General features: G+C 45.8%; 1 protein-coding gene across 8 annotated transcripts in view; it reads right to left on the reverse strand.

The window, feature by feature from the left end:
• ARHGAP24 (Rho GTPase activating protein 24) overlaps window positions 1-23,407 on the reverse strand; it is a 165,127-nt gene that overhangs the window by 111,436 nt on the left and 30,284 nt on the right. For 7 of the 8 annotated variants that reach the window (XM_084518687.1, XM_084518680.1, XM_084518686.1 and 4 more), the window contains one exon: window positions 4,768-4,855. In XM_084518687.1, the coding sequence (XP_084374813.1) occupies window positions 4,768-4,855 (88 nt within the window). Of the gene's footprint in view, window positions 1-4,767; window positions 4,856-17,836; window positions 17,988-23,407 lie in introns of those variants that run through there. The other variant, XM_084518689.1, reaches the window with a different exon arrangement.

The raw sequence follows: 23,407 nt of genomic DNA on the forward strand, positions 1-23,407 counted from the left end.
ACCTCTACCCATCTCCAGGTGGCACAAATTCCCTCATTCTGCAGCCTTCCCGTTTCAGATGCTCAAGAACCCACGATGAAATTCTAAGAGGGTTTCTGTGCCAAGCACTGTGTATCAACAGGGAACTGGAGGGTTTTTAATAACTTACAACGCATTGGCAGCCGTTTATCTTCCGAAACCTCACGACATGCTGGCAGAGGCTCAAGGGCCTGTTTGGCAGCAGTGGAATCAGAGTGACATGTACAGACAGAAACCAGCTCCCTCCAGATCCCTGCCATCAGTGCACAGACCTACGGCATCTCAGCTGAATTAAAAATAAAATGGCTCTGCCACAAGAGTGGAATAGCCCTGTCCTTTGGAACTGGGAACAAATATCATTAGTTTTGAGGAAGGAAAGCCTGCTGCAGCAGTAGAAGCAAAATAATTTATATCCCATCCTTTTATGTAAAGGACCCTAAAAAAAAAAAAAAAAAAAAAAAAAAACTCAAACCCACTTCATGCTCCCTACCAGAACAGTCAGTCTGCGGGAAACTCCATTTGCCAGATGGTATGCAATTAAAAAAGAAGATGACAGAAAGAAAGAAAAAGGCCTGTGGACACCTTTTTTTCTGACTAATAAAAAAATCATTTTAATGATTTCAAAGTTCTGAGGATTAATATTTCACTTCCTTGTAGAAATTCTCTAATAAAGCCATGGGCTCTGGCGAAGTGCTCTGTATTCCAAGACTTCACAAGTCCATTCGGCCAGCCTAGAAAACTGATGAAGTGCTGCTCACTGTTCTGGGAAAGCTGAGCGCAGGAACCTCAAGCCAGAAGAGAGCAGCAAGCAGCTCTGGCAGGCTGGGAGCAGCAGCAACTCAAGTCCTCCGAAATAATATAAAACTGCTCAGTAGGGCACTCTCCATGACAGCATCTAGGAGCACTTTCCTAGCACTGATCTGCAAAACCTACCCCTAAGTTACCTGAAAATTATTCTTACGAGGGAAGCTGAGATGTAACAGCACCCAATTGTTTGATCAGCATCAGAGACACACACTGCTGGAGTGCCACAGTGAGTCCTGAGACAGGCTGGTGTGTGGCAGTCTGGAGAAACCACTTTTGTTTAACACTCTGTCCAGATAAAGCATTCAGGAAGTAGCTTAAATATTTTAAGCATGTCCTATTTAGATTTATATCCAGCGTTTCTTTCCTCTCGAAGCAGCTGAAGCTGTGTCACTGGGGCAATCCATCTGGCCTGATTTCACTTTGCACCACAGAAGCGATGCTTTCGCTGCCCATCGTCACAGAGTAGCTGCCTCCTGAAAAGATGTTCGTGCAGAACCCACACATGGGAACAGGAGCAGTGCAATTCTCCAGCAGCACTTCCCAGCCTCTTTTCCTGTCCACAGCTCTTGGGCCTGACAAACCAACCTGTGAGCATGCAGAGTGGACAGCGCTGAGGTAATTCCTGCTCTCTGCAGTCCCCACCATCGACGGCTCAAGAAAGGCCTACCCCCATGTTCTGGGGGTAGGGAGACAGCCCTGGAGCTGTGCAGACACGAGATCAGCAGAACTACAGGTCCAGAGAGAAGCAGCAGCAGAGCCAAGCAACTTCCCTGCCATATTACAGCTCCTGCAGAACAGCTGAGTAACCCTTGAGATCTAAGCACAAAAATAATTTTCAGCCACAAAAGAAAATTTGAGGGGCATGCAAGTTGTTGCATCTTCAGAAACATTACTATGGCAGCATATAAACTGGAAGGATTTTTCACTGAAGTTGCTTTAATACAGATGCCGATTTTCTCATTTGTTCCCCATCAAGTGACTTGGTAGCTCAGCCCTACCCAAGCAGCAAGGAGTTCAGAGACACTGGTGCTGGACTGCAGTACTTCAGGTTCCACAAAGCCCCTTTCTGAAGACAACAGGGACTTCTCATTTCCATCCCACCCAGTCACTATTTAATCCCTGCTCAGCAGCCACCACAACAACTGAAATGAAACACTCCCCTGAGCGCTAGGGAGGCTGTTAATAACCCCAGTCATTAATCACCTGGCGGTCACACCGACTCCGGTGCAGAAAACGCCAGCACAGCAGAGCAGCCTGGCCCCACGCTGTACAGGAGATAGTTCCATTCCTGTAGAGTATCTTCATCAGTTCAGGGGGGAAAAAAAATAAAAATCAAGCGTTAAATAATGTCACGGCTTAAGGAATGAACAGAATGTTTTGAAAATGCAAATTCAAGCATCTGTATTTTAATTACAGCACCAACAAAACTAGAAGGCATTTGTCTCCACACATACATCTCTTTCATTCATCTTCACAGACGGCCGTACAAAGAGAATTAGTTTCATAGCACAAACCAACTCCCACATGCATTCCCAAAATGATTTGCATGTATTTCCAATAAACAAACACACACACAAGTTTTCTGGCCACCCACTGATGTGATAGACAAAAAGAGGACTTGTCACTGCTGCCTTTGGGATTATAAAGCATCATTCCAAGAAGAGAGGGAGCCTTAGTGCCATGCATTTAACACGAGGTTCAGCTAGGCTGACAAAAGAAAAATCCTTGCAAGTAGATCTCGTTTCTACGTAGCTGTTTTCTTACACAAAAGTTGAGAAATGCTAAAGAGAATGTTGGCTACAATATATTTTTCTTAGTTATATCTATGAAACCACATCCCATTGTTGCCATCTACCTCTACAACCAACGTCCCCAGGAGCACCCTGGTGACAAGCAGCTCCCTTACGAAGCACTGACAGTGCTTGCCTGTAGCAGTAAGGGTGACACAACAGCAGGAGGAAACTCACTTTGTTTCTGCTTAACATACAGCTGACAATGCTTCCATGGGCACTAGGATGCCTTCCTGATCGGTCTGTGTCTCAGTTTTATTTGGAGCTGCTGAAGACGTAAATTTTTGTCGTGACCCCATGGCACAGTATCTCCCCAGGACAACTGCTCCAGTGTCACTACAGCCGCAGAGTCATTACCAGAGGGCAAGCAGTAAATATAGCACTCCTACATTAAACACTTTCAAAACCTCATACTCAGAATGAAAAGCAAGCTAACAAACCCAGATAGGTAGGAACCCTCTCTTATCTTCACCACATTGGGCACTTAACAGTTCAGGCTGGCAGGAAATGTCCTGAGAGCTGCTGGCACTCCAAAAACCAGGGAAGAGCAGTCAATTATGGGAAAGGAAGCAACACAGGTGATGCCTGAAGCTTAACAGTGTCCCAGCACCTCAAGAACAGGAAAAAACACAGTGTTTTCCAGAAGCTTTCTGCAGTGTAGGCAACAAACAGCCATTCCAACTCACTGGCAAGGCCCGGCCTCCAAATGTGCTCTGCACATGCCAGGGGAATCGGTGCTGCTTGGGACAGCTTCACACACAACTTCAGCACATCAGAAGGTGCTTCAAGATGCACAGAAGGGCCTGCCTTCAAAGTATGTGGCTGCTGTAGCCATAACCCCATACTGTTTCCTACCACCCTGTTATCAGCCAGATGCACAGCTAGCATTTCTTCAGCAGTGCCTTCCAGCTGCAGCAGAAACAGAGGCTGCTTCTCCCCTAACACTGTCCTTCAGGGGGAGTGGGTGCAACAGCACCAAGCTCAGTGCCTCTCAACACTTCTCAGCGGAATCAAGATTAGAGTCGACCCCAGGCTTGTAAAGTTAACAGGTTTACCTTGGTACTTTGAACAACAAGTAAGATAGAGAACACAGGGAAAAACTTAAAAATGTGATCGATTCAAGCTGGGGTGAGCATTAAGGAAACCTCAAAAGCAGATACCATGCTCGCTTTCTTCACATACTTACCCCTTACAGCACGTAGCTGTCATAGTTGGATTCCTTACTATGTACAAAACAAAAGGCACTCTGTGTTGAGCTGCGGCTGCAAATTCCACTTTGCTCTGCTCCTCCTTACCTGATGAGTGAGTGGCCTCCTTAACTTGGAAGTGTATTTCCTATTTCTTGCACTTCACAATATATCAAAATCTCCACATATTCGTCATGACAATTTTTTAAGTTCACATCCACTTGGTTTAAGAGCAAGAGCACAGAGATCGATTTCAATAAACATTATCCACAATCCATCCTTTTAAATAGCCATAATGGGAAAGTACACTGGAAGGTAACATGGGGATTAAGAGAATATATTGAATAAACACAGTGGGCTAACCAGATGTGGAGACACTTATCAAATCACTCCAGTAATACAGGCAGGAAGGAGTACCACTCAGTTGGCAGGGCAATGTTCTTTAGACAAACCCACTCCCAGAAAAACATGAGCAAGAAAAGCCATGCTAAAAACAAGTTTAGGTTTCAAAGCAGCAATGCTCAGTGTTGTTATCCACCCCCAGGGACAGGGTAGCAATGCTAGGTGCTGCTACCAGTGCCATCAGACCACAGGCTACACTGAGAACCTGTTGCTGCCAAGTAACTGATCCCTTCATTGCCAGTAGAAGCACCATTTTGTGACACCCAATACCATCTGAAATAATTGCACAATACACTTGTACCACCTGTATTCCACCTGATGCCACCTGGCTCCAAAGCAATCATACTTTACAGTGACAAATAAAAACACGTTGTTTTCCTATGCTGCCCAGAGGTAAGTGAAAAAAAAATACATGAATCAGAGTATTAACAAATTAACCAATTTTTTTTTCCTTAAATTGAATGATTAATCACCTTCAGCTTCTGTTCTGGCCAAACAGATGTGGCCATTCGTCACCAAGAATACAAGTGCAAACAGTTTGTACAAGGAGCAGAATGTCCTACCTGGAACAACTTCAAAAAGGAACTTCCCTGGACTTTCTTCATTGCAGGGGTGCTCAATTACTCTGTTGCCAGGCAGAAAGATGGTACCCTAAGGAAAAAAACATCAAATAGGGGATCAAAACTGCTACCTGACTTTGGATAGACAAATGCTTCCTTTTTTCTCTTTTTGGCAGCAGCATACATGAATGCGTGTCATTGCTCCTGGCCAGCTGATTTCCAAAGCAAGACTGAGGAGGCATTATCCAAAAAGCCAACATCATAGAACACCTTAATTAACAAAGGCGTTCAGTAATGGCTTTAACTTTTTTTTTTTTTCTCCACCCTTCTGTTAGGCTTTTAATACCACACAGATTTTTGTACCACTCACGCCTCAGTGTGCTGCAGGGGACACTTATCTGAGACACAAGGGGTTGGTTTGATGCATTCGCTGCTATGACCTACACTAAGAGCAGGACTGCCAACTGGTGGAAAGAGGACAGGGACCATGAGGCAGCCTTCTCACCACAGAGAAGGCAAAACCAAATAGAAAAATTAACCCAAAGAATGTGTAACTTTAAAAAGCACTGTTAACGACACGTACTTTATGTCACATGCCATAAACCATTATGACAGGCATAATTTTGCTGCCCATTGTAATTTCCAGCTTGAAATGTTTTTAATCGAGAAAAGCTCTGCATGCATCATGGGATGAGCACAACAGAGTCTTCGCTCTGGAGCAAATTTCAGTGGCTCAGGAGCTTGTGTTGATGAATACATAAACATACTTACGATAATTACACACCATGTTATTCAATTAAACAAAAAAACACAAAATTAAGGAGACCTAGCCTACAGCACTGTAACCTAGAATCAATTTATGAGACAGTAAATGAAAACTGCACTTAAATTGGCTGTGAATTCATTAGCTGTACGCACGCAGTCTCATTACAATGTGATGCTTTCTGATTCTTTGATGTACAATCCTTTCAATATTTACTTCACAGTGAGCTGTCATAGCAACAGACTTTTAAGAACCTAAGAACAAAACAGTCATAATATTTGTAACTTCAGCTCTTTTGTTCTACAGATGAAACTTACTTCCCCTACTAAAATGCAAAGCCTAAATCCCACATGGCAGCTACATTTATTTGAAGTGATCTCAGTAACACCATACACAACACTGCTGTTATTTAAAAAGAAAACATGCTCTCAATTGGTAATATATTTTAGTATTTTTAAGACTACTATTGGAAACATCGAAGCATGTAAAATACATACATATGTTTTTCTAAACACATATGTGGAAGACCGTGGGCTGTCAAAGCTACAAAGCTTCAACTAGTTGAAGCTTGGTTTTATGTTGCATGTAGATTAAAAGAATTTTCAAGAAAGTTTAAGATCTGCATATACTCAGCCTCTAACTGAAGGCCCACTTAAGGATGTGCTTGCCAAAATACTGCAGTGCAGCAGGAATGACTTAAGCCTACTTTGGCTTTGGATCACAGTACTACAGCCTCACCTGGGAGATTTTACCCCACACTCATCACCCATGTCCAAGAGGGACTCCAGTGGTCCCAGGGAACCTGATGGGACAAGGAGTTCCCATGCCCTCCAAGTTGCTGACTACAAATACCTGATCTTCTATACATCTGGAGGGATTTTACTCAAAAAGCATGTTGATACATGAGGAAATGAACTGCTTTCTTGCCCAGATGTGTTTCTGGCATTTATGCTAACCCACTTCTACAAGGCTCAACCAGTCTGCCTGCTTCCTGCCAGCTTGTCCTGCCAGCCCTTACAGAAAGCTACTTCAAGTCCACATTATCAGCAGTCACTCCTATCAGGTGTTCTCCTCACCCTTCCAACTTCTGTCAACAAGATTTATCACAGATTACTACATCCCCTTTCCTCTTGCAACCAAGTGCTGTGTTTCCTTCTGTGTGTTTTGTTTTGTGGGAAGCTTCCCAGGAGTTTTCTGCTACCTTCATGCCGTTGCAGTGGACTCGGAGGATCTTCACAAGGCTTCTTCCTCTGTTTGCCGCTGCAGCTTGGTTAACCACATTGCAGAAGTGCCTGTGTTGCTTTGGCAGCAAAAGTTTCCAACGTTTTTTTCCCTGCCCTCACAGATCAGCTCATTTGGTGTGAGCACTGAGAGACAGGCGGGCAGTCACCACCACCGAGCCCAAAAGGTTTCGACCACAAGCTCGCTCGCTGCTCGACCCAGCAAGGCACTGGGGCAGCTTCGGAGCATTTCTCCACTGCACAGGGGAAGTAGCTCTGTATAGGGTTTTCAGTCCCTTTGCCAAACACTGCGTAATGGAAAGAGGTTTTGCTCGATATGAACCGTACAGGACTTGCACTGCACAATGCACAGCATGTCTGGTTTCCTGGCGCACAGAACAACAAACAGTATGACAACAGGAACAACAGCAGTCACAACAGACCTAATTGCCGTAAGAATGAAGGAGCCAGACGTTCTGCACTGAAGTATGATGGTCTTAATGCCAGCTAAGTAAACGGACCTCTGGCTCAATGGACTGCAGGTAATGCAGCCACCAGCTTGCAGTTTTGTAGCTGGCCGTACTTGTGCAGCATGCAACGCGAGAGACAAAGAAATGCTGCTGTGCTAGAGGCATGCTGAGGAGGGGGATGTAACACACCAGGAACGCAGACAAGCTGCAGAAGAAATAGAGTTGGTTGAATAAAATGGGGTCAATAGATAGTATAAGTTTTTCTGGCATAAATTCCATTGCATTTGACATTTTCTCCTCCCACTACATTAACACATTACTCCGGTTTGTTTCCGTGGAAGAATGAGAGTTGCTGTTTAGTTCCCAGAAATTCCCTACAGAGAACTATAAAGGGGACCTTTCCTTAAGAAAAGGTTAAAGTCTAAGTTTTTGCTTAATTTTCTAATCAAGAACCAAATTCACTTCCACAGAAGTTAATACCACACATAACAAGCACCAAAATATGTATCCTGACCTTACAGAGAGAGCTGTCCATTTCCCTACAACACAATTAGGGTATCTGTAAAGATCCTGTACATTTCTCTGCTGCTTTAAATACATTGCTTTATGGTTCAGCACCTCTCTGCCCAACATACAGTTCTTGCCCATAGAATAAAACAATCTTGGCTTGAGCAGCCACTAATAAAACAACTAAACTCCTTTTTGTTCCCCAAGAGAAAGCAAGGTGACACCAAATTAAGCTGTAACGCCACAGAAGACTCTGCTTCCCTAAAAGCAGAGGCTCACACATTGTATGCCTCTGGATTTTTTCTCTCCAGTAAGGGAAAGCAAGAAGAATGACCATCTCCTGACTCCATCTGAAATTATTACAAGCTTTTTCTCTTCCTACATCTATTTCTCAGCACTAACCACTACCTTCCTGGTGAAAGGAAACCTTAACACACTGCCCTCCCACCCCTCCATTCTGCCTGCTATTCTAAGGGACTCTTGAATCCCCATGAAGCAGCTTTTCCATCCAAGGATGATTTTCTGTGGCACCTTGTGAAGCTTTAACACCCCTGTGTTACCCCTGCTCTCCTGGCTTCTCCCTAGGGAATGAGCATATTCACCTAAATGTCAGCAGCTTCTGTGACAAACTCTGCTCCTCCTTCTCCTCTTCTTTCCCAAGCTCATCACAGAAGGGTGTGAGGCACTGGGGTGAGAAAATTCATGAGCAACGCCAATGGGAGCACCTAATTAGATCCATGTGTGAAAGTTTTGATAAAAATAAGTTTCATTAGGTTTTGCTCAATAGGTAACGATATGACTGGGCATTAAGGAATTACTGTAGAGGACAGAGGCAATTATGGATCAATCTTACCTCTAGAATATCCTCCTTCCAAGCAGAAATTTAGCTTATTAGATATAACAATTCTCTCTTTTATATATATATATATATATAAATTATTATATATATATATAAAGAGAGAGAGAGAGAGAGAGAGAGAGAGAGAGACCACCAAAGAAAAGAGCCAATACAGCACAATGCTTTTTATTGCATCAGAATGCTGGGGAACATGTCTTACAGACCTTTTGCAATGAAAATTTACTGACTCGTAGTCCGGAGAATATCTGGGCCTCAACAATGCATTTGTTGCCTGAAAGGATGGTATTTGGCAGCAGACAGTTTCAAGTACAGCCTCGCGTTTATACACAGAGCTCTCTGGTGACAGCCTTGACAGAAACAGTGGCAGAGATATAATGCAGCATGTATGATTGAACGGGTGAAAAACCAAGTCAGTCATTAAATATTGAACTAAACATTTTTCAAGAGGATTCAGAGGCAGGAAGGAGAAAAAAAAAAAAAAAGAAAAAAAAAAAAAAACAGGGCCCTAAAACTGAACTGTCTACTCCATCTTGGTTCTTACCTTGTTTTGAAAAGGTGGGGAACCAGTAGTCACTGCATGCAGCTGCCTTACCTCCAAGGTAACGCCAATATAATGTATACTCTTTCCTTGGCTAAACACCCATGGCTGAATGAAAGAATCAGGATCGAGTCCGTGATGGAAAGAAAAACATTTCAAATTACCAGAATACTAATGATAATCAACTGCTTTGCTGGGACTCATACCAATTATGCTTTCACACTGTGGGAGGACTAATTTAGGGGGAAAACAGTGTAAGAATCCGTAGAAATACTAACTGCAATACCTTCTCAAAAAACAATGCAGAAAAGCAATAGGTGCATCATTACAGAGGCCTTTCAGAGCAGACTGGCAAGACCTGGCACACCATAAAAGGCACCAGATAACTAATTATCAGTGACAAATACTGTCTTCTGTCCTCCAGGGTGGCAACAAAGAGCAGGGACAATCCCCTCTGAACCACAGCAGCCTCAGCCTGGACCTGTTCAGGTTCACCTGCTGCCTTCTTTCAGAAGAAACCTCATTTGGCTGTCACTTGCTTAAAGGCAACCACCTCTGTTCCCTAAGTCCCATGTGAACAGAACATGAAACAGTCAAGAGCTGAACTGCAGGCTCTTCAGCACCAAAGTGCTTCAGAAGCAGGTGAAAGCACATACTTATCAGCAATCCTTAACTGTTCTCATCTGGAGACAAGGGATGACCTGAGGCTGTTTGGATTGCGTTTGTCTTCTGGATTTCCATGCTGAATGTGAGCAGTGAAAGCCCGTAGGATTCCACCCCACGCAGCTCCTTCCCAAGGCAGTTGCATGCTGCCAAGCACCCTGCTAGCAGGCACGGCGTCCCCAGGCCAGTCAGTAGCAGAGGTTCCCGCTGCTGCCGGGGACCTGCCAATTGCAGACACGACTTTCTCAGCACGTGGTCAGAGAAGTGGCAGATGCTTCCACTGACTGATTCTCCTCTTTCCTCTGCAAATGTTCTTGTCTGCTTTCAGCTAGCAAGCACATTCCAGGGGAGTTGATCCTATAAAGTCACCGTCGTTCACTTTTTCATTAAAGAATGAACTGCACTTTCATGTGAAAAAATAGTAGGGCTTAACAGCAAGGGTTATACATCTCTTGCAGGTTTTTTAATGCCTTCATGGCTTGTTGTTTTAGTATCTATGTGCTGTTTATATTTTGTCTAGGTAATAAATGCTTACGAGCACAGCTTAGAAATACTACTGCACTGCAAATACCACAGAAACATTTACACATCCCACTTGGCTTCTGGGCAGCTGGCGTAAGGCACTTGTCTAAGGGAGGACACTCATTAGCAGCACTGCTCATTAGCAGTGAGCCCATCTCCAGGAGCCTGGGGTCTTCTGAGCTACCTGAACAATTAACGCCAACAGAAAACCCCATTTGCTAATTACAGGTTGCTTCTCCAGCTGTACAATTTGTGTATGGTATAGGTTTTTTCTGTTATTTTTATTGAATTCAAAGCATACTAGCCTGTTTCTTCCGTTCTAGGACACCTTTTCTAATTGAGAACTGGACTTCTCAGGTAGTTTCTCATCTTTATACCTGAGCCAGATCTCACATTTCTACAGCTTTGACGTGAGACCTAGTTGTTCCTTTCTCCAAGTATTTTGGTTTTGAAAAGTATCCTTAAACATTTTTAATATGCAGCTTAAATATTAAGCAGACAATTTTGGCTGATTAAAAGTAAATTTATTAACTAGAGCAAACTTCATTACTGGATGAACACAAGTGCATGAAACACTGGCATGGTTCTTCAACATCGTGAATTTGCCATGGAAAGCAGACGTTTTAGACAAATATAAGGTGGTCTTCTAAACACTAGGCTCTTGGGCACAAGAGACACTAGAGAAGTACCTATCAATTGAAACACACTTGCACAATATCAAGTGAAGCGGGAGCTGCTGCAGGGCAAGCAGCGCACCCAGGGACCACAGTAGCCCAACACAGTTGGCCATACAGGGGGTTACTGTGGCTTTAGGTATTTAAGCACCGAAACGTGGCTAATCTGCTTCCCTCCGGGAGTGTGGCAAGCTTTCTACAGCCCCGCTGGGGGACCTCGCCAAGTGCCAGACTGACTTGGGTAAAAATGGGTTTGGGGTGACTGGAGGCCAGCGTAATTAATTGCGCTGCAGCAGCTGCTCTGCTCCATGCTGTATTCATAGAAATAGCTTAGATTCCACGTTGCTATTTTAATAAGTTACCAAAATATAAATGACCATGGAAGTCTGCGAGACAGACTGCAATATCCCTCACCAACAGGGAGGACGAACCACAATTTATGTCAGCGGAGAGGCCAAGACAAAGCTCCCACAGCGGGTGAACAGAAAGCAAACAGCAGATTTTCTGGCAAACAACCAGCAGTCCTCTGGCCACCGGATGGTTCCCTGCCTCAAGCTGTTGCTGGAAAGGGTCCTTTCCACTGGCCAAGAACAAAAAACAGCTCATATCGGCCGTCTGAGCATTCTGACTGCAGCTGGAGAAAGGGATCATCACGGGAGAGCAAGGTAGCGATTAGGATGCTGTAAGGAAAGGGGAGTGGGCATCCCAAATGCAGAGGTTGCTTGTGAAAAATGCCACCTGGTTGTGTCTGATGGGAGCTAGTGGTCAGCCAGAAGACCCATGGGAAAGCTCCGCAATTCCCATCTCACATTTGAGCCCTTGGGAAAAAGCTCCTGCAAAATGTCTTGAAGGGGAAATATACAGAGAAGGTACTTAATGAGGCTTTAATATCTTACTTTAAGGGTTCAGTTTTGCAAGCCCTGCACTGCTGACTAACAGCTATTATTGCCCAGGCCCAATCCCCACACAAATGGCAGGAGCCCATTTCTGACATCAGGCACGAGGAATCCCCAGGCTAACACCAACAGCCCTGCTGCTGAGGGACACGCACTGAGCCAGTCCTCACAGACAGGACAAGCTCATGAGGAAACACAGACACTGACTTTGCCAAATGAACACTGCAATGCGACTGCATCAGCTCTGATGTGAGCAGAGAGCAGTTGTCTTGTGTCAGTCAAAACCTCAAGAACTTGAATTATGCCCACTGTCCACCTCTCTCCCAGTCATCGTCTTCTCAACAATCCCTGTTTGTCTTTAAAAGCTCTGAGCATGCTCCAGCCAAGTTTCCCCAAGTACCACGCAACTCTGTGGACAGCTTTCTCCCTTCCTATTCCATCTCCTGTCCTCCTGGCTTTGACTTTTTACAGCACCTTCCTGCCTTACATCCCTTCTGCAACACCAGACAGCTTTGGCCTAGTCACTGCCTAACTTAACTGCACCTGAGTGTCAGATGTGGAAAGCATGCCTGGCTGAGAAATCACAGGCAGCAAAGGACAAACAAGGAACTAAGCGTCCCCTATACTGGATGGAAAAGAGTGGGGATTCACACTAGAATCCATTATCCTATGTTCTTCACAATAAACATCTCCAAAACCTGAGATGGCAACCTAAGGCCCTTACAACACACATTTAACTTGCCAATGGTAAAACAAAATAGCAAAAAAAAAAAAAAAAAAAAAACAGCATGTAAATCTTCTGCAGACTCTCAAGGGATCCAATACTTCCCTGGGCACTCGTCTTGTGTCTGCAGTGCTGCAGAAGCCTCTTCATTCTCTCTTACAACAGGCTGCCCCCAGGAGGCACGGGTGAGCCCTTCTCCTGCAGCCACAGAAGAGCCCCAAGCCCTTCTTACAGCACCCACCACACTCACTTTGCCAGCTTGCTGCTGTTTAATTAGAAGGGCAGAGCTGCTCCACTGAGAGGCATGTGCTAAATGCTACCTCCCAGCTCCTGAGATGAGGGAAGTCTCAGCAAAGGCTAATGACAGCATTAATTTGACTTTTTCCATTAAATACAGAACAGGTCATTAAAATCTTTAACAGGTGGCAGGTTTGGCAGCTCTACCATGTGTGGGCTCCAGACAGATTTATCTGTCCTTTTGTTTTAAAACATTTATGTGAATGCATTTGCTGAGATAAATCATCTTGTTCACAGAAGCATCCTGTTCGAGGCTGCTGTTTCAACTGTTACATCGATCACATTAAGCTGTAAAACATTAGCACAGATTTTGACAATCATCATTATCTCGTAGCTATGACTTTGCTGCTCTCTTCATTAGTTTCCTACTCCAATTCTGATCATTTTTACATTTTAACACAGTGCTGTCAAGGAAGTACAGGAAACCATCGGGGTTACTCCCCCAGTGCGGCCAGACGGATGCAGGGAGCAGAGAGGGCAGTTCCTGACGATGCTTCTGACCATGCCATGCAGGAGCCCACGAGGGACACCAACACTCCCAGCATGATTTCCAAGTTGGATGGGGTTCACCTACAATTCAGCATTTGTGGGGAAAAAAATATATAGATTTTTATTTTATGCAGATTTATGAAAAACCACTCCCATGGCGAGAGGCACTGAGAGCCTTGTTCCCGAGGTGCCAAGCCCTTGGTTCAGCATCACTGTCTGCCTGCGCCAGCAGAGGTACTCATGAGAGGCTTGGACCCATCATTTCTGCTGCCACAACACGCTGCTGGAGCCCTGCTGAAGAGATCTGCCCCCAAACACGCTCAGCACAAGGACAAAAGAGAACCTTTCCACAGCTCTGAATGAGGAACCTCATCTCTACACCACCTCCTTTCCTTCTCCAAAGGAGAGTTTCTGTCCAGGATCGCTCCAGGCTAAGTTTTATTTGCTTCTCTCCTTTAAAGGTGAGAAGACCAACCAATGTGGTATTACTCCACTCCGTGGGATCAAGTAGCTGCCCATTTTCAAACGCACATTTTTGCTACCATTTGATGACCCCCCTCCTGAGCGTAAGATAAGGGCTCGTGTTCTCATTTATGCAAAGATTAACAAGCAGCAGGTGCTGAGAAGAATTTAGGAGAAAGAAAATTACTTCCAAACGCAAACTGCTTAATCATCCAGGAAAAGCAATGCAGGCAGCAAAGCCTCCAAATGCTCCTGCTTGCTATTCGACGCACAGCCCTCCCAACTGAGCTTCAGTGCACGCTGACACACAGCTGCTCCTAACATACAGACGAGGCTGAACACATCTCTGGCCAAGAGGCCTTTTAAATACGAGTGCCAGTCAAACAACTGACAGCCACTATCAGCCTGGTGGGATTCTTCTCTCTATTATTAAACCGAGACAGCTACAAGATCCACGCAAAGGGTGGGACACCGCCAGGATTTTTGGGCTTCTGCTGCTCATTATTATTAGCATCACACTAGTGGCAGAGGAGTTTTGGTCTGTCCAGATCTCCGCTGTCCTGTGCAACATCTTTACAACAAAGATACATGGCAAAGGAAGATGGTTGGTATCAGAGCAAGCCAAAGCAGTCGTGTTTCAGCATTTTGATTTTTACCATTAACCACCCACTTCTCAAAGCCAGGAAAAGCCCACTGCCAGCCAAGGCCGCAGGGTCAGGACCTGTTCACTTTCCAGCCATAGCTCCAGGCTCCAGCAAGGCAAAGCCTGAAAAAAAAAAGCCTACAGCGCCTGCTCCAAGCGCTGCCCTCGCAGACTGGGCCCCAGCAGGCGGCCTGTCCTGTGGTGCTGGTGGTCTGAACCAGAGAGGGCAGGAGAGCAACTCCAGAAAGCCCCCGTCTGTCACGGGAGTGCTTTCCGACTGCCAGCTGGGGAGCAAAGAGCATTTCAAGAGTGTGGTTTGGGGTCATTCAGCTTTCTCCTGCTCCACGAGCCACCTCACTGGGCTTGGCGGAGGACTCGGAAAGCTGCTTTCCTTAGCAACTCGTCATGTTGTACATGCTGCTCCTTCAGCTGCAAATACAGCCTTTATCCCAGGGGTAATGGACTTAGAGCAGGCTATTCTTAAGCACTAATAGGCTAAAAGAACCCAATTATTTTCATTTAAAGACTAACAAGGCTCTCCTGTGAGCTATTCATTTTGTTACTTGAGGAGCCAGGCGTCACTTGTACCAGATCCAAGTAAATAAAAGGAACGGAGACAAAAGTCACCAGGACGGCCCTTTGAATGGACACAGACCTCCTACAGCGTTGAAATTCCCTTGAAATAGGAAAAGAGAAAGATCATTAAAAAGCTCATCACGGTAGATGGAGCAGCGTGCAAGGGTCAGGCTGTAGACAGAAGCAATTATCACTGAACTGCTTACCGTCCCTAGTAGTTGGGGAACTTCAAGGCAACGTTTTCACCATTTAGAATGAGTTTGGCATTGGGAATACTCCAGCACTGCTTCCCTCAGGCTACTCGCCACTGACCTGACGTCGGTATTAGCCTAATGCACAAAAGGGATTAGGCGAGATTACAGGGAACAGGTCCCCTGTTAGCAACTTGCCATCTTCACTTTACAACGAGGGAAGAGTCCCTGTGAAGGCTGCCTGCCTCGCCTTCCTCACTGGCTGCCACAAGCCTCTAATTACACCGTAAAAAAACATGCATAGGTAAGGGGGCTGCTAGTGACCACAGGGCCAAAAAATATTTCTGGTATTAGAAAGCACGGTAGAAGACTGCCTATGTTTTGTATGGCGAAGAAATGTTGATTTTGTCAACATCTCAGTGCTTTCTGTATTCAGTTCTTGTTCATTCTACATAGCAATGCTTCTTGGCAAAGCCAGGTAGCGAAAATAAGGCCTCTGCTGCTGAAGTTTTTAATACGGTACCAAAAGTGGGCTTAAAAAATAAATAAATAAAAAAAGTAAAGAGCAAAGTAACACACCACTACTGAGAGCTGCACTTGACGCTGTTGCCATTAAAATACCACCTCTGATCTCCAAATCACCGACATCTTTACTTGGACCCTCTGCATCCAGCTTGAATGTGTGTCCAACCAAAACACAAACACCAGCTGGAGGGGCTGACAGCCAGAAGCAAAGACAAGTGAATTTCCTAGGAAACAGTGCGCAAGGGCAGGCTTGATACTCAACAGCAATTCAGGAACAGAAACAAGACCAAGCTGTATTCACTGGCTGTCCTTGCACTTCAGGTTCTGAAGTATAATATTACTTATTACGCTTTCATTACACTTTGGGAAATATGTACTTTATGAGTAAAAAAGTGAACTGTGAGTTTTGACTGCCTGGAAGAGTCCTCCAAGGGCAGGCCACGGCTCAAACTCCAGCTTCTGTCTGCTTGCCTGCACGGCAGGCACCTCAGCACGCCCTCAGAACAGTTTCTAGCTTAATTCCACAAAACCTTACTAAAATACAGGGTCATCCCCTCATGATCAAGTGCTTCCTTCAAATGAAGATCTTAATTTCCCCATCATTAAAGCCATATTAATGTATTTTAATTACCCGCTGCAGCCTCAGGGCTGATGATACAGCCAACTGATTTTCAGTGCTTGCCTCCTCCACAAAACAGCCTCAGTGGTCATACAGTTGCTGTGCCCAGCTGAGCACTTCCAGCCCAGTGGCGCCTCCACCCCTTGGACCTGCTTTGCCCCTTGGGTTAAGCCTCATAGCAGGCTCTGTCCCTGTTGCTGCCACATTACTTTGGGCATCCTGCCACAAGCATCATCGAGGCGGTCTGTGGCCACACGTTCTGCCCCAGCAAGCTGGGTTTTGTGCTGCAGAAGAGGAACAGCAACAGTCCTCTAACTTATGGGGACTGTTTCTTTCTTGATGCAAAACTGTTGGGAGCTGTCACCCATGCTCACTTGCTCTCTGTTTTAATGATGCAGGACTGGTATGGATTTGTGTTTTAGGGTTTGACAAAGTGATCCTGTAGAATTCAACAAGGGGTGGTACATTCCTTACAGAAAATCTGGCTTGCAGACATCAATCATGTTTGCATTTCTGAGAAAACTCCTGCACAAGGCGATAGCACAATTTTCATGCCACTTTGCATTTTAAGTGATATGCAGCACTTCCAAAAAGGTTATGAACAGTGTTGGATTAAACAGTATAAATTTGAATGTTACTCTGCTGTCCACTCTTCTCTCTGGGCAAAAATCAGCCCCCAGTTTCAGGATTTGCTAAAACAGCAGAGCACAGGTATTGTCTGTACTAAAATAATGAGCAATCCTGAGATGAAAAGCACTATGTGTTGTCTGAAAGCACCTCACAGTTACCTGAAAACCTACCCAAACAAGTCTGGGAGGGCACACAATGTCCAGCACATCCCTCCACTGTTCCCCACCCTTCCCACCTGCAAGGGAGTCACGGGAAGCCTTCCTCCTCACCCAGCCTCTCAGCAAGGCAACAAAGCCCGGCCATGCTCTAAGTGCCTCCAGATCTCTGGTCTAGAGGACGTTTTTTTGTGTGTTTTTTTGTTTTGTTTTACATTTCCACCACTGTGCACCTGGATAAGAGAAGCTGGGCAGCAACGAGTACTTGCAGCTTTCTTGGCATCCCTGCCCACATGGCACAGTGCCCTTGAATTTCTTCAGCCGTGGGAAGCTCAGTGCTCCTTGTGCCATACCAAACATATCCCACAGACTAGAAAGTGTCTTTAAGTACCTGACTTGGTAGTTTCACCAAGTTCTTCCAGGTGAATGGAGAAACTAGTTTCTTTGCTCATTTTCACAAGATTGCTTGGGGTGCTTGTGTAGGCAAGAGCCGAATACATAAGAATTTCATTCCTTTTTCAGCAACACTGTTTTCTCTGGTTCCCTAAAAAAATACAGGTCCAGGGCACACAACAACAAAGAAACTTAACTTCCGTAACTCACAACCCAGGGAGACCCCGGGTTTCTGCCAAACGAGCCTCATGCTCACCTGAAGCACGCATTCCTCCAGCCGTGTCGAGAACCTTATCCCTTCCTCATCGCCAAAACGGTTCAGAAGTACACTTTTCTGAGAGCCTTGCAGAAAAGCCAAGCCCCAAGCTGAAGGCACCAGCACTCACTACAAGTGCAACACCTGCATGGCCAGCAGCTGAGGCCCCCTTTTAAGCAGCCCTTGGTGACACAGCTGCTGCTCGAGAACACAATCAGGTAAGTAAGACCTATTGCTCCCTGCACATAACTGCTGTCACCTGCACTCCCCTCCCGCTGCTTGTCAGCACCCTGCTCCCCTAAGCCCCCAGCAGAACAGCCGCAGCCGACCTTCCAGCTGCCATGCACCGCTGCCTGGGGACTGACCTCAGCCATGACACAATCTGTTTTCGCATCCCCCAGCTACTGCTGCCCAGCATCATAAAAAAGGCAAGGCGCTTCTCAGACCTTGCTGGGTGTTGGTGCCAATGAAAACTTGCCCAGCCGCCCACCTCGAGTCCCGCAGCAGCGCTGCGAGTGCCCCTGCCTGGTACGTAACGCCAGGCTCTGTGCCCAGCAGCCTATTGCAGGAGTGCTCACCAGCCTGTTACAAACTGATTCTAAAAATAAATAAATATATATATATATATATCTAAAAGCCAGGATCTGCGTTTATAGCTGTTTTTAAGGCATTTCTCACTAACGCAACTATCATTGTTATGACCTAAATAGCCTTAAAAGGAAAAATATACCTTTTTGTTTTTTTTAAGACCTCACCACCCAGAAAAAAATGATGTTTTAGCTGTATCAGCAGACATGAGTAAGGTATTTATATGCAGTTGGAAAACTAGTGCAATACAGACTAAGGAAATGAAACTGTACCTAGAGCTAGTGAAGTGATGGAACATCTGCTCTCCCTGGAAAAGCAAAGACATATGTTTACCTCCTGAAACACTGAGATGGTCACAACCCCTGAGTGGCTTTCAGCTACCAGGTCTCTGCAACAGCAGTGGCAGGCAAAGCTCCATGGGACAAGTGGATTTGCCAGGGACTGCTGCTGGAGGCAACCTGGGCACAGGCGGCCCCTGGGCAGGCAGGCCATCCTTCTGCTGGAAAGCAAGCAAAACAGACACCCATGTAAAAAGTCCTCTGAATTTTCAAGCGTACACTTGAGCACAGGCTACTTCATTGCCTGTGGTCCTCCTCTCTCCACTCTCACTCCATTTTTTCCTGTAGCTGCTCAGTGTTTTATTTATAACCCCTCCGAGGCTCTGCTGTGCTGCAGCTTGCCATGTGCGCAGAGCAGCAGTAAGCCCAGGTCTTCCTCAGGCTTTTTCCCTGTTTGTCTTCTGATTCACAGCGCTGTCAGCACCTGCGGCTTTGTTGTGTTTCGTGCAGACAACGTGTTGCTGGATGCAAAGAAAAACCCAAACTTTTTGTCTACTTCCATCTGCAAGCACTTGGACACCTCTGATATAGCAGGGCACTTGTCAGGAGAGCGTAGGCTCTGCTCGCTAAGCTAACAGCATCATCACCTTTGGGGTCAGGTGAGAAAAGACAGCCACCTTCCAGCATTTGTCCCTACAGACATCTCTTTCCCTGAACCCTGATGTGCTCAGCATCTCGCAAGGCTGCTGATCACAGCTTTCTTTAAGCACTTAATAGACAAACCTCTCAAGCCACCTTCTTGCTGGCTCCCCACACAGTAGTGAACTCCATCACGTGCAGCAGTTCTTTCCTGGATAGCATCTATTGTTCGCAGCCACCCTACATGGAAAGCCTTTATGCTCTTCCTGGATGTTTGTGACACACTGGGGACCTGCTGGACACAGTTCATAGGAGAATAGTTGTTTTTTTTTTTCCCCCTTCAGCTGGTTCCATTCTTCAGCAGCCATTTGTTCCACTGCTGGCGTTACCACTGATGGGAGAGAACCAAATGCATTGTTCTAATGTCTCAGAAATCTTTTGGCATTTTGTCGTCTCATTTAGTCAGCATTATTATCCTATTGTCAAACACTAATTTAAAAGCGTCTACACACTGAGAGCTCAAGAGAATTCTGTAAAAAAAAGCCCCTTTGTTCCTGTACCATCCACAGAGCACATCCTCCTGAGCTCCACTGTGAACTGCCTAGGGTTTTAAAAACAATAGTGGCTACAGGCTTTTATGAGAAAGCTCTGCAAGCCAAACGGAGAAGTTAATGCCATTTGCAGATGTACACTGAGTCTCACAAGCTGAGCCAGGCAAAATAATGCCAGCAAATAATTATCCTCTGAAGAAAACAGAGAACGTGAGGAATGGTGGTTAACAGATTCATGGATTTCTTACCAGCTCCTTCGGTCCTGCAAGTCCAGCTCTTCCTCCCCACACCTGCTGTGAAGCCCTGGTGCTGTTCTCCAGCCGCTCATTTAACACGCTCTTCTCTCCATCTCAGGTTACTGTCTTGGAGGCTACACACCACCACTAGTATTTCTCCTTCGGGCCCCTCTGACCACTTCACCTTCCCTCCCAAGGTCTAACGCATTCAAGGCCCTCATCAGGAGGACAGTGCAGCTCTGCACACCACGTGTAACCTCTCCCAGTCCTCCCTGCTTGCTCTTCTCCGGGAGCACAGTGCGATGGGATGAGGAGGAGCCAAGCAGGAGCATGCTGAAGTCAAGCTTTTTGAAGAAAAGCTGGTCTTGACAGAAGTCCTGCATTTCCATGTCCCTGTAGCACACTGCAGACTGCTGACAGAGACCCCTCGTCACCCAGCCACACGCAGAGGCAGCAGAATGACCAGGATCCCGGCAATGGAAAGGACAAGGAGAGAGACATGTGTGGCCCACACTGCTCACGTTGGGCCAAGCTGCTCCATTGGGGTTCCCAGAACAGCAGTGCACTCACAGGCATTTAACACGACGTTGGGATTTTCATCGGGACCCAGGTAACGGTGAGAGTGCTCTCATCTTCTGGGAAATGGTGAAAAGCAGCAACAAGCCAACCCAGCAGACCTTCATTCTGCCTAATTAAACACTTGGTAAGAAATGCTTACTTCACTTAGCATTCAAGTCAACCTATTGCAAAACTAGAAGAATACAGCTGTGCTGCCAACACCAGCCGAGAGTGGGTGTCTTCATTGTACTGCTCTGTGCTTTGTGGCAGCTACATCGGCTAATTAGCTCTATTCGCCACGTTAAAGGCCCCGATTTAGACATTAGACCAGCCATTTGAGAACTCAGAGCAGTAGATGTTTTCTTCACTCAGTTAATGGGATACTTCTTCCCAGTACAGCAAAGGGACATCAGAATAATCTCTGTTTACCGGGCCAGCTATTACACAACTAAAACAAACACTGGCCCACGCTCATGCTTTTGGAATGGGATGCAAGGCGCTCCTCACAGTCACCAACACACTCACACTCTTTGTGAGAAACAGCCCCCGAAAAGCTGGGTCATAGCGCGCTGATCCCAAACCCCTGAGTGCACGGGTGGGGAAAGCAGGGCTGCGGTGCTCCCGCATCCAAGTGGTGTGGACAGCGCAGCACCAAGAGCCGGGACCTGCTCCTTCACCAGAGTCCGAGCTGCAGCCGCCAAGAGCCAGCAACAGCTCCGGTGCCTGCTCCAGAAGGTCATTAACTCTCCTGATTGAAGCAAGTGCTTCAGTAGAATTGGGAGACTATTTTAAGGGGGAAAAAAAAAAGCCCACCGTTTCCTCCCTGGCATCTCCGCAGCACAAGGTACGTGAGCCCCTGGCTGCAACTGGCTGAGAACAGCTTAGTTGCTCGTAAAATGGTAGGTTTGACTTGCGTCCTGGTGTGAGCCAGCGGGAAGAAATGTATTGTAAGCATTTCTTCTTACTGTCACATTATAAAGTACCGAAGATTTATTTTTCCCTGTTCCCTCCACCTCACCTCTTCAAAAATGAGGCAATCAGCCAGAAAATTGTAAGCCAAAAACTTCAGTGTATCAGAAAGGCTGACACAGAGGCTCTGTATGCTTTATTTTTCAGCTGTGGCTAGTACCTCCTTTTCTCAGATAGTGCTGGTTATATAAATGACATTATATATATACAGAAAGAAAATTAAGAAGCACACCTGGAATAACAATCAACCCCAGGAAGCAAAAGGAAAAAGATCTTCTGTTGATCTGAGGCTAGTTAAACACAACATAAATGTTTTACAACCTAGGCTGTGAATGAAATCTAACGCTGGACTCCTTCCAGACTAATCCGTGAATTCTCAGAGCAAGGGGCATTGCTTTGGGAGCCCGCTGTTACACACGTCATGCTAAGCTTCCTCCCCGAGTAGCCTTCCATTCCTAACGAGATACCTGGGGACACAAGAGCTCTGATATCATGTGGAAATTCACCGTTTTCTCCATTCGGCCAATTTCTCCCCTTAGAAGAAATGTAGCACTTTGGATGCTCGAGAGACTGACCCCAAGAACAGCTCAAGAAAGGTTACAGCAAACAAGCTTTGCTTTGCTGCATCTCCTGTCCTTGCCCAGCGCTGCCTTATGCCTCACCTGAGCTCAGCAGGCGTCACAGATCCATCTCCTCTTTATCCTTTTCACCAAATCACCAATGGGAGTTGCAACTAACGCCAACCGACTATGGCAGCGTTTCTTATGAAGCGCTTTCTCAAAATGTTTCTTTAGGCAATCTTCCCCCTGTCAAAATGGAGATTTTCGTAATGCACAGCCTCTACACTTCTGTAAAAGTTTATGTAGCACAGCTTCTGTCTCACAGGAAACTCGTTTTTTATGTTGGACTGGAGACTAAAGACAAAGAGGTCATACTGCCCTAAACCACGTCGATCAGGAACAGCTGGGAGGCTCACTCTCAGGCTCTCCATGGTTACTGATTCTGTATTAAAAAGGACAGATTTCATCAAAATGAACTGAGCAACCACCTAGTTTTCAGTTTACCTGTAAGTCATTTGCTAAACATGCTTTTGGCTCGCAGAAGCTGGACAGAGTTGCAGTTATCACTGGTACCCAACACGACAGCCATCCTTCGTAGGCCTGGGGAGGAACTCTGGCACCTCTACACTTGGAAGCAAAGGGGCACATGGTAAATTTAATACCAATGGCAGTCCCCAATTCTTCCACAACACCCTTTCTCCCCAGTGCAGCATCACTTAGTGCACTTGAGGCAAGGAAAAGGAAAAAACCTGCAAGCCTCCCACACGCTCCCTGGGCTCCAATACAGATAAACACTTCAACGTTTTTGCTGGCTGCTCACTCACTTTTTTTGCACCCTCCTAGAGCACTTGTGCTATTTCCATGTGCATTTTTAGGATACGAAAGCTCCAACTAAACAGGGAAGAGAAAAAAAAAAAGGATTAGTCCTCACCGAAGACCAAGTGGGGAACAGGGGCTGGGGGGTGCCTATGCTCATTCCAGCAAAACGACTGCTTACTGTAGTAGATACAAAACACAGACATGCAAGTTTTTAATTGTTCCATATCCTTAAAGTGCCAAGTACTGTTGCTAGGCTGGAGCAGCCATTTGTCAGAGTAACAGAGACCAGCAAGTTTGCCCTAAAGCATCAGCCTGCTGCTTAAATCACAGCCTCATGTCCATTTGTCCACCACCTGCATTGCAGCATGTCAAC

This window comes from Aythya ferina (genome assembly GCF_964211825.1).
Source record: "Aythya ferina genome assembly, chromosome: 4".
NCBI lineage: Eukaryota > Metazoa > Chordata > Aves > Anseriformes > Anatidae > Aythya > Aythya ferina.